We start from the raw sequence: 14,341 nt of genomic DNA on the forward strand, positions 1-14,341 counted from the left end.
CCGAAAAAAAGCCAAGCTTGAATCACAGGAAGCGGAAACAAAATGTGCTTTATTTGGTTAACTTAGACAATCAATAGATATATAATTATCAATAGGAGTGCTCGTGTCTGGGCTATCCATTAAGTTTTGCCTTTACAGTGATTGCGTCGTCAATTCCTCGTAAAATCGCGGTGTTAAGTTCTTTCATTCTTTTATTATCAGCTAAGTAAAATAAATATGTGTGCTTATATATTTGCTTCGAGTTCGAGTATTTGTTTAATTCTCCCATTTACTAGTTCACTTTTAATTGCTTTGATTTCTTGATAGAGTTGATACTGTTTCTGGTGCATTTATACTTGTGCTTTACCCTCCGATCAAGGACTTTCATTTTGTTTAACAGCGTCGAATAGACTTTGCTTCCCTCACACCACAGCGACATTTTAAATCAAAGCATTCCTAGTTTTTGCTCTCCATATAGAACTATTCATTTGCATTCAGGCTTTTGTTTCCATTGGACACTCTTATTTACGCACACCAATATTAGTATTGCATACAATATATTCATAGTTCGCAAATACAAAATATGTTCAACTCTCAGCGCGGCACAACAAGTTCCAATTGTTTTTTAATTCAACAGAATTGTATATAAAATAATGTTCCTTATTTACATTTTCCTATCAAATTTCACATAGTATATGTGATATGGTCAAAATGTCTATTTTGCTATCAGTTGAAAACTGATAAATTACATTTTTAGTAGGGAGCAATCAATCTAGTTGCTTTCGTTATTTACTCCTTGGAAATTGTGTTAAAGGAATTTGAATTTGAATTGAATCACTTTATATAGATGAATTTAAGATTTGGAGACTCAAGTGTGAGATTTCATTTTATAACTCATTTTCGAAATGGTTTTTAATCGATAACAATAAAGCAGAAATAATTGTCGATTTCTGTAAATAAAATCACGTACATAAATTTCAGGTCTCTAGCTCTAAACGTTTCTGAGGTCGACGCATTTAATGGATTCCGCTCGACGTTCAAATGAAGAATATATTTACTCTCCTTTTGCCTGTTACATAGATTTTTATCGAAATCATAATACCCTAATTTGCCAATCCCAGTGCCTGCAGAGTATAAAAATAGAATTTTCATTGCAAATTCGATTATAATACAAAATTGATAAAATAAATGTATAATTCAAAACATTTGTTTTCGATATTTCGGAGATTTTCAATGGAACTAATTGGTTTATTGAATTCCGTTGAGTGTCAATCAATAGTGAAAACCACGTGAAAATTGCCTGTTCCTCTTGTCAGCAAATAAGTTCAAGTGAGTGAATATGTATATACATATATATTATAAGGCACATATCAATGTATACCAAATGCATATGCTTATATAATATATGACTACGAGCGGAACAGATATTTTATGCGTGGCTAGTTGAATTTCTCAATTGGCGCGCTGTCGATGCCTCTTATGTGTGGTAAATAAATGGGGAAGAGGACCCAACCCCCTTATGCATGTGGCATATGAATGGGGTAAGGGGCTACAGCTCCCTCCTATGCACGTGGCATATATGTATACACTTATAATGCTCGGCTTAAATCTCTTGGGTGTTAGGCATCCAAGTTCTGTGCTGCATACTTGTGGCTCGGTTTGAGACAACAGTCTTGCAAATAGTATACGTTCGGATAGGTCACGTACGACCGCTGGCTGTGCTGCTTTCGACCAGTTCTATTCGCTTTTAACCCTTAACAGCATATTGCATTTGTATACATTAAAAGGGTATGCTGGTTGCAGTCTTATGAAGTATATATGTTTATGTATTAAATATAAATTCCGCAATATCAATTGGAATGTAATATGAGATTGGCTTTTAGACTCAAATCAATCAAATTTGTCTATGGACAGATAGTGTAATTTAAGTAATATGTTTCAGTTATATAATGTTTCAATATAGTCATAGAATGAGAGATTTCGATACGCGTGGAGGCCGAATAATTATAAATAAATTATTTTTAATTAATTTCCCGCTTCCACGTATTATTTCAAATGAAAAAGCAGATGGGAAAATTCAGCTCCAGCAAGCGGTATCTACTAGTCGAGCTTCTCTCCCGCTTCCCTTATGGTAGTGTTCTCGAAAGTTATGATAAATGGAGAGCAGCTGCAAACAGATGTTTGTGATAACTGAAAAGGCATTGGCACTGGGTACATAGATATACGTAAATACGTATATATATATGTATATATATATATATGTATGAATGAAAAATGAGCTGAATTGATTGCGCGTGGCAAGTGCGAGGTGTGAGTCCAGCAATCAATTTTCATTAGTTGGCCATAAGCCGCTGAGCTTGGGTTAATGTGAAACAAAACGCATTTGTTTTTACAGCTATAATTGGAACGGGAATAGCGAGAACTTTAACAATGCCTAACAGATTTCATATCAAGTATTTACATTGCTCCAGCTGGTATTATTTAATTGAAATAAAATTTAAGCATCGTATAAGATGAAACTTTTATTCGGATATTAAAAATTAACTTGAGGCATTGTCTACGCCCCATTTGCATTTGCACTTGCTTTATGGCACTTTTAAGCGCCCCCAATGAATCTTCAAGACTCACTTAAGATACACACATAGACGCGCCTGGCCTGGCGCTCTGTTGCCCAAAAGGCCAAGCACTTGTGGCCAAAAGGGCTGACAGCGAAACTTGGCCAAACGATTTTTTTATTTTATTTATATTTTTGCCATCGCTTGGCTTGGTTCTATATATTCAGTGACTGGCTGAAAATTGGCTTCCACTTGCCTTGGGCTGCATAGTATCTCCCTCCCTCTCCCTCTCCCTCTCCCTCTCCCTCTCCCACTCACTCTCTTTGAAGGACAACCGCACTAACTGAAGTGGATAATTAGAGCCTTTAGGCTATGGGCAATGGGCACTAGACTCGTCTTTGACGCATGTGCCTGAATAAACATTTAGGCTACTTTATTGAACGGAAGGCGGATAAGTTCGATGACAATATCAATAGTTGTTAATTTCGACCATTTGTTCATGTATAACAGTTTAGTCAATCCATCAAGCATGCCAGTATGACAGAGCGCTTCGATTCAAGCTGTAACTACACTTCGACAAGCTACAAAAAATTGTTACATACATCAGTGTATAACATTTCCCATTTCCCATTTTATCCCATTTCAAAAGCTAAAAGTAAAGGCTATACGTAATTTCGTAGGCTTGCCTGTTTTATCAGGATAAACAGTTATGAGCCAACATTAGAGAAGTATTGTGTACCGCAGTTGACCCTTTCCGGATGAAGATTAGCCAACAAAATAATAAAAATATAAATTTCTGCAATAAATTTTAAAATGTATTGCATGTCAGCCAATTCTCTAGCTGGCTGGCTAGCTGGCGAGCTGGCATGCTGTCAGCTTTCAAAATTATATATAAAATATGCGACACTGAATTTATGACCCGGAATTTAATTAAATCTCTTCTGAGTCACGAACAATAACATGGTTTCTAATGGAATATTGTATGGGCCTGTTAGGTGAGAGCAGAGCAGATCCAAGCACGGTTTCAATGGGCTTGTGTTACAAATATTTTCCATTATACATCAAAATTGTTGATAACAGAGGCGCTTATGTCATAATTTATACACATTTCATTGGGGCTACAATTAATTAAATTATATTGATAAAAGATTGTGAATATCAAAAAACGATTTCAAAGAGATAATCAAAATATTCATGATATGCGAATAACATATCATATAATTAGCTGTGCTGTTCATGTATTTAAGCGAGTATTATTAGATAGCTTAGAGAGAGTTACGGCCTATACTAATATTAAATATATTAAAACTTTAAAATGAGCTTAGCCTAATGCATGTTGAGAGCGTATCAGATGAGCGGCCCCGCGTGCTTCTTCTGCCCCTTGAGCACGCGCCGATTGTGGGGCATGGCATAGCGCAATTTGCTCCAGAACAGGGGATCGCCCCATTTGAGATAAGTGTTGAGCTTGAGGTAGGCGCGCAGCTCGCTGTCGATGCCTTCGAAGTGCTCCAGCTCCTTGTACAGGATGATTATGATGCGCTTACGCTTATCCTGCAGCGTCGCCTGGTAGGCGATGCGAAACTCCATGCGCGCCCACACCGAGTTGATGAAGTGCTGCGAGAGCACGATAATCACGCGCTTCGAGTCGTTGACGGTGCGCACGATCTGCTCGGGAATGCAGTCGCCGACCAGCCAATCCCGGCCATGGAGGCAGACGCGATAGGCGTGCAGGCCGGTCTCCAGCTTGGGCAGCAGCTCGCCAATCAGCTGCTCGTCCTTGTGGGAATAGGAGATGAAGGCATCGTAGGTCTTGTCCTTGTCCAGCTCCTCCTCGGACACGAACAAGAGGCAGAGGTTGTGATTGTAGAGCCATATCTTGAGCTCCTGCTGGTAGATGAGATACACCACGCTGAACAGGCAGATGACGATGACCAGGCCACCCAAGATGCAGCCGACCAGCAGCACATACGAGGGACACAGCTCGCCGACTTCCAACTGCAAGAACGGCCTATCCGGCCACTCGCTGCAGTAGATGTCCCCCATGTCGTGGATGCGTTGGGGCTGCGCGCGAACAAACCCGAGCAGAGGCAGGGCCGAGCAGTCACAGCTCAGCGGATTGCCTCCCAGGGCCAGGTCCATGGTGCTGTTGGTCATATAGTTGATGAAGTCCTGATCGAAGACAGTGATCTGGTTGAATCGGACATCCAGCAAACTCAGGTTACTCGGCAGCTGCTGGACTGCATTCAGGCTGCTCAGCTGGTTGTCGGCCAGGCTCAGTTTTGTGACGTTCGCATAGCCCACAGTGGCGTTGGCATCCGGCAGCTGGCTGATGCTGTTGTTCCTCAACTTGAGTGTTGTCTGTACCAGCGTTGTTTGCGGCAGCACTGGCAGCTCCGACAGCTGCGCTCCACGACAGTCCACGTAGAGCTGGCGCGTGTGCCGCTGCACCCAGCAAATGCACCGCCGATCGCACTCCCAGTCCGCCGACTTGTACTGGCAGACGTCGTCATTGGTGCACACCAGCGCCTCGAAGGGCATCCACAGCTTGATTCCGTAGAACTGAGTGCCGCGCATGTCCACAAGATTGAGACTGCGCACATTCCCGAAGGTTCTCGGATCCAGCGAGGTCAGTGGGTTCTGATTGAGCACAAGCGTGGAGAGCGATGTCAGCGACGTGAACAACTCACTGTGGAACAATTGGAGTTAATACGTTTAGAAAACCACACGATCATATATACATATATATATACACCTTAATCATTGCTCAAGTGAATTCTCAATTTGAATTAATCAATAATAATTATTATTCAAAATACTTTTTACACCGAAATATTTAAATTTTTCATATACTCGTTAAATCACAACTATTGCATTATTATTATTCAATAATTCTACTGATATAACTCTGAAATGAACTAACTATTAAGTACTTCCGAACATTTAAAGATTTAAAACTATTTTCTATATATATGATTCCCAATAAATTCCCAATTTAAAGATTACAAAGTATTTGCTATACGAAATATTTTCGATTTTTATACTCATTCGCAATTTTATCTGTATGATATCATCCCCATTCAAAAGGAACCCCAACTCGGGATCTGGAATATATGCCCATAAGAGCGTAGAAAATCAGAAAAATGTGTATTTGCTAAAATTATTGAGGAACTAAGAAACTGAATACCTCCTATACCCAAAAGACGGTTTGGAAACCTCAACGTGAAAATCAAAAATCCAAGCCTCTTTGGGTAAAATAGTATGTCCAGATTAACAAATTTTGTATATAACATTAACGACAAAAAGTGTCTATATATATATACCATACTATATATACATATTGTGAGTGTAGAAAACCGGTAACATCTATATATTCCAATGTTTTTGTTCTGGAGCTCAGAAACGACGTACTTCTTACTGCAGACGCCATACTGATTCCTTTTCAATAATCATAATATTTGTGCATTGAATGAGTATATTTCAGTCAGTTGTACCCGACTACGGCATTTTTACTTGTTTTAATATTCACGATTATAAACACCAAGTAATTATTATTCAACTACTCAAGTAATTATGGGATTATGTGAAACAGCAGTTTAAAATAAATAATATTTTTTCAGACATTACAAAAATACTTTTTCTTACAATTATTAGCTAATGAGTATTAACCTACTAAAGTAACTATTTAATTGTGGCTAAAATGATGATTTGGTCATTTGAGATACTTAAAGATATTTTTAAATAAACCAAAAAAATTTATGAAAAATTGTATTAAATATGCATGTGTGTGAAACATGATTTCTATTATTAATAACACTTATTATCAATAAATAAGTTAAATAATTTTCTAGGTATTTACATTCCTAGTTTCGGGATATTCTCTATTTAGTGAATTGAATACTGTTCTATCTATGATGATATGATAATATGTATAAATATGGCCCTAGCAATTTGCAAAGAAAGTAATCTTTGGCAAATACGAAAATCAAATTTGTAATAAATGTCTCTAGTACTTTTCGATAAGTATAATTTTATGCTTATATGATATAACAACATTCCCATATGTTTAGAAAACGACTCAGTGCGAGATTTGGAATAATCCATCTTTAGCTTCTTCAGCTCTTGCGCGATGAGCACCCACCTTGATAAGTTAGCCAGCCTATTGTTCGATAAATCCAACCGCTTCAGCTTGGCCAGCCCGTTTAAGAGATCTATCGGCAGCTTCGCCAAGCAGTTGCGGGATAAGTCGAGCACGGTAAGATTGCCTTGATCGTGAAAGAGTTCGCTGGGCAGCTCGGTGAGTTCCGGGTTCCGGTTGATGCCAATGAGGCGCAGGCTGTAGCTGCCGCGAAGCATTGTTGAATTCACGTAGCTGGTGGCTCGCGTCAGGTGCAGCTCCTCCAGCTGGGGCATGGAAATGAACAAGGGCGACAGTCGCCTCTTGGACCTGTTATCGGGCGAGCGGGCAAGTTGCAAAGTCAGATTACGCAGCTGGCGCAGCTCCTGCAGCACACCTGGCTGAAGGAGCAGCCTATAGGGATTCGATATCGAGAGGGTATGCAGGCTGTGCGCGATGCTGGAGAACAGACGCGATGGCAGGTGATGCACGGACAGGCGCAGCTCCAATGTGGTCAGGTTATGGAAGGCATGGAATATGGACTCACTGAGCACATGCTGATGGCTCTCGTACTTGAAGTACTCCAGCATGGGCACATCACTGAACAGCCAGGTGCTCGCATTTTGGCCCCCTGCATCTGGCGAGTCCATATCCAATGCGAAGACATCTTCATCAGGGTTCAGCTGGACGTCTGCTTGGAAGCTGCGGTCCCGAAACTGTATGCTCAGCACCTGCTCCACGCCCAGCGTATTCAAGAGCTCTCCGAAGAACGTGTCCGACCAATAGTTATAGGCGTCGAACTCAAACTGCGCCACCTGGCTGATATTGAGGCGCGGCAGCCAGTGTATATCCCCACTGGCGTAATAGCTCATGGCTATATTATAGCCGGTGTCCGCGAACTGCAAGATCATGGCGTACTCTTCCCGGCAGAAGATGCGAACGAGATTCGCCTGCGGCTCGCAGGTGCACCAGGTGTGCACATGACGGCAATAGTTCGATAGCGGTACGATCTGAGCATTCGCGCAAGCAACCGCGCAAATCACGACGATAAGATATCGAGAGTCGAGCATATTCTCCGCATTCCACGCACACACACACACAGTCACAGACAGACACACACAGGCACCTGTGCTCCGCACCTCGACGCGACTTTCAAAGGCGACGCCTCAACTCTGACTAAGCAGTCGAAATGCTTCAGCTCATTTCTATATCAGTATTCGCCTTATCAGTTTGGCGACTTTCGTCTTCACTATTAATACTCATATCTAGACGTGAGTCTAAGAACATTGAATGGAAGGCGTGATTTAAATGCGTCGTAGACTTCAATCTTATAGCTCAAGTCCATAAATTTGATATATCTATGTATTTGCCGATATTTTCGATACTGTGAATCACATTAGTGAAAAATGTAGGAAATAACTCAATTATTTATATGCATTTATAGATATGCAATTATAGATATGCATTTCTCAGTGCTTATAGATATCTTCACGTACATGCTTCCTCTTCCATATCATATCATATAATCATATAATTTAGTCTTATCCTTATATCCAATAAAAGTCGAGTTTTTATACATAACAAATTAAATTTTTCAACACTGTTACCCAAATTATATATTATACAGCACTGCCACAGTCCTGCATGCCTCTTTGACGATGTACATATATATGAAATAATTACAATAGTTGAAACATACATCATATGTTCGTAACTGAATAGAATTAAGTAAAACAGGTAAACGGCTCGAATCTTCCCCAACAATTATAATATGCTCAGCGTACAAGATACGGCTCTGAATCGAAGATGGGAGATGATAAGGAAGATGATAATAATATACTATCTCTGATACATTCTTTTATCTTTCAATATTTCTTTTAATATATCCAATGAGAAATCACAACGAATCGTTATCAATTGCGTTCAGCTTGAACTAATTAATCAGCAACTCCTAAAAGTTTCTTATCGACAAACAAACACGTAAGAGTACTCCAATCAGGAGTTCCCCGAACCCTAAGCGTATCAGTCTATGCCGATTTTATATTTAACCGTGCTCACAGACACACATGAATAACAATTGCTCTAGCTGGAAAACTGTGCGCACTTAAGCAAATATTTGATAGGGCATATTTATTAAATATGTTGCTCAACATTTGAACATTTACATAGAATTTTGTGATTTCTTCCAATAGGAGTAGAGTTAAAACTGGAGTAAATTGATGACTGAGTAAATGTGAACGATATTTGGTGCGAAAGTGCGTGAGAGAGTGAGGATTGTTATGTCTGCATTGATGCAAAGCGAAATTAATTTGTCAGTCGGTAGGAAGCTATGACGCTTCATTTCATTATTTTTCTGCATTCACTCGTTTAACGGGATTAGTTCTATCTATCTATCTAAGTGTTAAGTGAATCTTTAATAATATGAAGTAAGCGAACGCATAAGACCAGAGCAATCGCGCAGAAACAGAACTTTGTTTGTTTTCTTTGATAATGAAACAAAATGTGTTGGCAGAATAATTAAAATTAGCTGATGATATCTACTCTTTGAATAGAAACGTCAGAAATAAGAAGAATACCCTAATGTTTGAAAATATAGTGCCACATTAATACCTAATAGGTTAATTGAGTGTCGTTAAATAAAAGTCTTGACAAGTCGTACAACTATGTCATTCGTAGAAAATGCTGGTCGCTTGCCTCTTTGAACTATTGGGATTCCCCTGTACTTTATTTGCACACATAAATACATAGTCAATAAAATAAATACACAAATAAAACTATACCAGGCAGACGAATGATTTTGTATAGAATTGTCCGCCTGAAATTTGACATGTATGTATATCTTGCCCAGTACAAGTTAATCGTATTCTTAGATAGCTCAGCCATTTTATTTAATCGACAATGATCGATAATTTGACTGTGGCTTTTGGGCGTAATTTGAGTCCTGTTAGAAGTAGAGATCTTAGATTTATTGTGTAAATTCCTGCAGTGAATTTTGTAATTTATAGATTATGGATACCACACCTTGTTTGGCCCACATCGGAAGAAAACGTATTTTAAATACTAGAGCCTTGTTCGGCATTTACCCACATGTTATTGTTGTTATCACGGCCTGAATCTTTTGTGCAGATAGTCTCATGTTTGCAGGGTTAAGGCATCTACAGCCGAGCAGTCTCAGAGCACTCTTACTTCTTTCTTTTATATATAGAATTTCATTTCAGTGTATGTTAAAAAAAATCGATTTTGTAATCGTTTTTAGCTGCGGTTTGTATAAATAAATCTTTCTTAAATACCTGTCTAAGGTAAACCTTAAGTTAAACGAGACGGTCATAATATTTAGGTATAGGACACTCCCCCAGAAATGCAACAACAACAAGAAACCCTGACAGCTGGGTGAAGGCCCACGTCAAGCACGAACTCTGACTGGGGTTTGGTAGGAGAAATTTCAAGCCTTGGGGAGAGGTGGGACGTGCGACATGTGCGAGTACTCAAAAATTAAGCGCTTAAAGGCCAAGTCAATCACATCAATAGCTGGAGCAGCGCGGCTGGCCTTCAACTCCGGCAAGGCCATCGCACGCAGGACCCCCAGCAAACTTGCCGAATTGTAGTGCCAGCCACGTACAAATTGAACACCGTGTTGCCAGTTTTTCATAATACAATTTCACGATGACGGGCTGAAACTCAATTAATACTTTTTGGGCGACTCCCCGACCGAAAGAGAACTGGTATTGTAGGTATACGAGATGAAAGCCTCGGTAGAGCTCTGCACGCATGTTACATACAACCCGAAAAAAAGGGAGCAACCAAGGGAGAAACCATTTCACAAGCAATTAGACAGGCGATTCTCAGGCGACAAATTACGCATACGCTCCGTACGGCGCTATGTACTTATCAGTCTTTACTGCACTCTCTGTGAGCTTCGAGCTTTTGCTGCTGCTAAATAACATAAAGCCAAAATATCTGTGAGTGCTCCCTTTTCTTGCTATTTCTCATCTCGTTTGAGCTGTTCGGTGGGTTTGCATAGCGCTTAAAATAATTTATTAGACTAAAAATAACGAAAGCAAACAACTTTGTGACTATCAAAAGCAATTGTTGCTCGACTCTAGAGTGTCTGTTGATTTCATGCTCCAGAAATCAACTTGCAAAGCTCACACACACACGCAAAGCTCACACACACGGCCATGTTGCGTATACGCATCGTTGCGATTGCTGCGAACTTGGTCTGTGAGTTTTTGAAAGCTGTTGAAGGTTTTATGTAGGTTCATTGATTTGAAACCAAAACTTGATTTTGTTTGCAAAGCTGACAGTTTTTATTTAATTTGATTTTCTCGAGAGTGCAACCAGAGCATAAGAGAACGGCACGCATGAGGGCCAGAGTATGAGCTGAAAATACCCTATAAATAAATATCATATTTACTTGTTATATGTCCCTGTTGATTTACTTGCAAGGCCTGGAGCTCTGCAAATGGTTAGAGACCATCCAAAAGCTATACAGCTCAATATAGCTATACAGACTGTCCTGCACACATTTTGTGTGCAAATCCCTTTTAATAATAATGAATATAATAATAAATAAAATAATAATAATAATAATAATGGTAATACAAATAATAATAATAGCAATAATAATAATAATAATAATAATAATAATAATTATAACAATATGTTTAATTGTCTTCTGAAGTCTTTTGGATATGCTTATGCCTCCTCTTGACTGTGGCGATTCACAAGGAGCATTTCTTTGCAGAGCTGCGATGCAAACGAAATTTGTTTTGAACCGCATTTCGCATTTCTGTTACAGCTGCTACTCTGTTTATTTATTCAATAGGCTAAGCTGTGGACATTGTTTCGTACAAATTTTGATTTAATTTGCATTGCTTTTTCTTTAGCATCTGGAACTAGCTGAGATGCAGCAAATGCCAAAAGATTGCATAGCGAGTTGGAGCAGAGGAAAGGCAAGCGTGGGTGCTGTTGGCTCCACTGGCTGGTTTAAGCTGCCATAATAACTGCATTAGTTGACAGTTGCCAGTTGCTTCAGCCTCTTTCAGCTTGGCCCTTTCCCTCCCGCTTTGTAGCCTGCCACGTGCCAGGGCCAGACATAAATTAGCCAAGTAGTAAAATGAAGTCTGTATTTGTCTATGTTCATACATATATATTATATATATGTGGCAGTTTGTGTCTGTGTGTGGCAATTTAGTGCTGACATTTATGTGAAATGCCCATTTAAGTGGTTCAAGCCCAAACTGATTGATGTCGCCTTCGACCGCCTCTCGTTGCCACCCGGCGGACCATTCAGCAGACATTTGCATAACGAAATCTGTGTGGGACAGTTTGTAGAAAGACTGTAGAGAGTCTATTCATACAAGGATCGAGGGTAGTTTATAAGCCTTTTCATATATATAATGTTTTTCGACTACTTTAAAGTTTTATAAAGGCATAACTTAATACAGAAAGATTGGAACTTTATGTTTATTTCTTGTTTCCGATTTGTGCTTCCAGACCTTAGGCCTTGAAAGTTGAAAATGACGAATAACCCAGATTAAAAGGATATTGAATATAATGAATATGAGATTTTATTTCCTTTGAAGTCTTTTCATATTTTCTCCTCTCATGTCTGTTGTCTGCATTTGATATTATTAATTATTCGAACGGCATTCATTTTATATTTATTTTCTGACCCATTCCTGTTTCTTTTAAACAATCTTTTCGCCCTGAATCCCATTTTTTACAGTATCCCATTTGCCCAAATAATAGGAGCTCGTTGTGCGCCCATCCTCGGAATTGGCGAATGCTCGCGCAGAGCTCTTATATAGGAACAGACGGAAATTCGCCTTTGGTGAATTTCTTAAAATCCAGCAACAAATTTCGACCGTGACACATTCGTTTAATGTTTCCTGTTATTTCAATTTTGCTCTTTTTTATACTCATTCATAAAGTGAAAGGAGTTTATCCTGGAGTCCTATTGAAGGGAATGGGCTGAAAATATACATTTTAAAGTAGAAATATGTTTCTTATAGCCGTTGAAAAACCCAGATGTGAGTTAAGAGTTTCTGAGCCTGGCTAGGCAGTCAACGCGATCCACATGCTTGTCTATGCATATCAGAAAGGACAAGCGATTGTTGGCGCTCAATAAATCACCTTAAATAAAGATCACAGCAATATACATACATATACAATATATTCACAACAAATCAGATTCAATGAAGGCTCTCTTAATAAGAGGTAAGTAATTTTCGAAAATCTTGTAGCTGAAGATAAATAGCTAACAAACAACAAAACTGTATATATCTGTATAACATCTTAATAAACATAAATATCATCTTAATAATTAAAGTGTCTTTTACGTTGTAGCCGCTTGGTATAAGACAACATATACAGCCGAGTCCCAATAATTTGAACCCCAATAAGTGGAACATCGCGATAAATCAAACAAAATTCTATCCCCTGGAACAAAATTCGTTCCCGATAATTCTCGATAATTTGAATTTCTGTGTAAATTTAAGTTTATATTTATTATTTTTGAAATATTTAATATTGAGCAGCATCCTTTGACATATCGACTGTTATATGTTCAAGGTTGCAGTGAAATTAAACAGATACTTTTGCCGACCTCAACGGCTACGACTGCTCCTCCTGCTGCTCCTGCTACTGCTGCTCCCACTTTTGCTGTTGCTACTGCTGCTGCTGCTGTTTCCTCCTGCGCTGCTGTCAACTTTGGATGCAGATGTAAGGGACATTCGCAAGTGTTCAAATGCAACGGCGCATGAAGCGACAGCAACACAAAATAAAGAGCAAGCGACACCAACTGCGACGAATTCTCTAGCAAAAGCTGTCGAGTAAAAGGTACAAAAGTGATGACTGGGAGACACGCAGCAAAATTTATATATACATATACATATATACATATATACATATATACATATGAATATAACTGAACTTTAAGTTCCTTGCCAGTGAAGATATACCCTACATACTCATACTCATATACTTGAGTCCATCATACCCCACGCCAGTCACGCACACAGGGCATGCATGCTGCGAAATGAGGAAAAGCGAATTTCTTAGCAGCAAAGTTTCATGTTGAGCTCGCGCACAGCTTGTGTCTGTATATAACATCCTTCTATAGAGTGAATGGCAAATATATGACACATACATATTTAGATATATATGTGTGTACCTGAAGGCTGTTGGCCTGGTTAAGGACTAAACAGCTGGCAAACTAAGCAACGGAGCAGCTCAAGCACTTCAAGTGGTTTTTTCCTCTTATTTTCAGAGCTGAGCGAAAGTTTGAGCAACTGCAGGCTGTTGTCCATGCTAAGGATACAAAGGATCAACTTTTGACTCGCGATTCAAGAAGCTGCAAGTAATATTAATATTATTAAGCATTAAGCACCCAACTACTCCGTCACTGAAGCTCATGGAAAAACAAAGTTGCCCAAACTGCACTGCACTGCATAATGGGATATCAAATAAAGATTAGTAAACAAATTGTTTAAGTGTGCAAGTGCAGAAATAGACGTGTCTGTAGTGAATGACGCTAAAAACGTTTGACAATTTACCGACTAAGTGATACTCTGTTTCCCGGTCTAAGAATTAAATATACTACGTAGCAATGGCTACGCTTATGAATTAACTGAAGCTCGGTAACAATTTCACTGAAAAGGCAAAAGTTTTCATGTTTGAAACAGACGTAATG

At 39.1% G+C, this 14,341-nt stretch overlaps 1 protein-coding gene across 10 annotated transcripts in view; it reads right to left on the reverse strand.

Moving 5' to 3' along the window:
* Window positions 1-3,441: 3,441 nt before the first annotated feature.
* LOC6578095 (protein toll) overlaps window positions 3,442-14,341 on the reverse strand; it is a 40,075-nt gene continuing 29,175 nt past the window's right edge. For 9 of the 10 annotated variants that reach the window (XM_044009273.1, XM_044009271.1, XM_044009268.1 and 6 more), the window contains one exon: window positions 3,442-5,220. In XM_044009273.1, the coding sequence (XP_043865208.1) occupies window positions 3,882-5,108 (1,227 nt within the window). In that variant the 5' untranslated portion in view covers window positions 5,109-5,220 and the 3' untranslated portion in view covers window positions 3,442-3,881. Of the gene's footprint in view, window positions 5,221-6,672; window positions 7,823-14,341 lie in introns of those variants that run through there. The other variant, XM_002003978.4, reaches the window with a different exon arrangement.

This window comes from Drosophila mojavensis, unplaced genomic scaffold (assembly GCF_018153725.1).
Source record: "Drosophila mojavensis isolate 15081-1352.22 unplaced genomic scaffold, ASM1815372v1 contig_49, whole genome shotgun sequence".
Lineage (NCBI taxonomy): Eukaryota > Metazoa > Arthropoda > Insecta > Diptera > Drosophilidae > Drosophila > Drosophila mojavensis.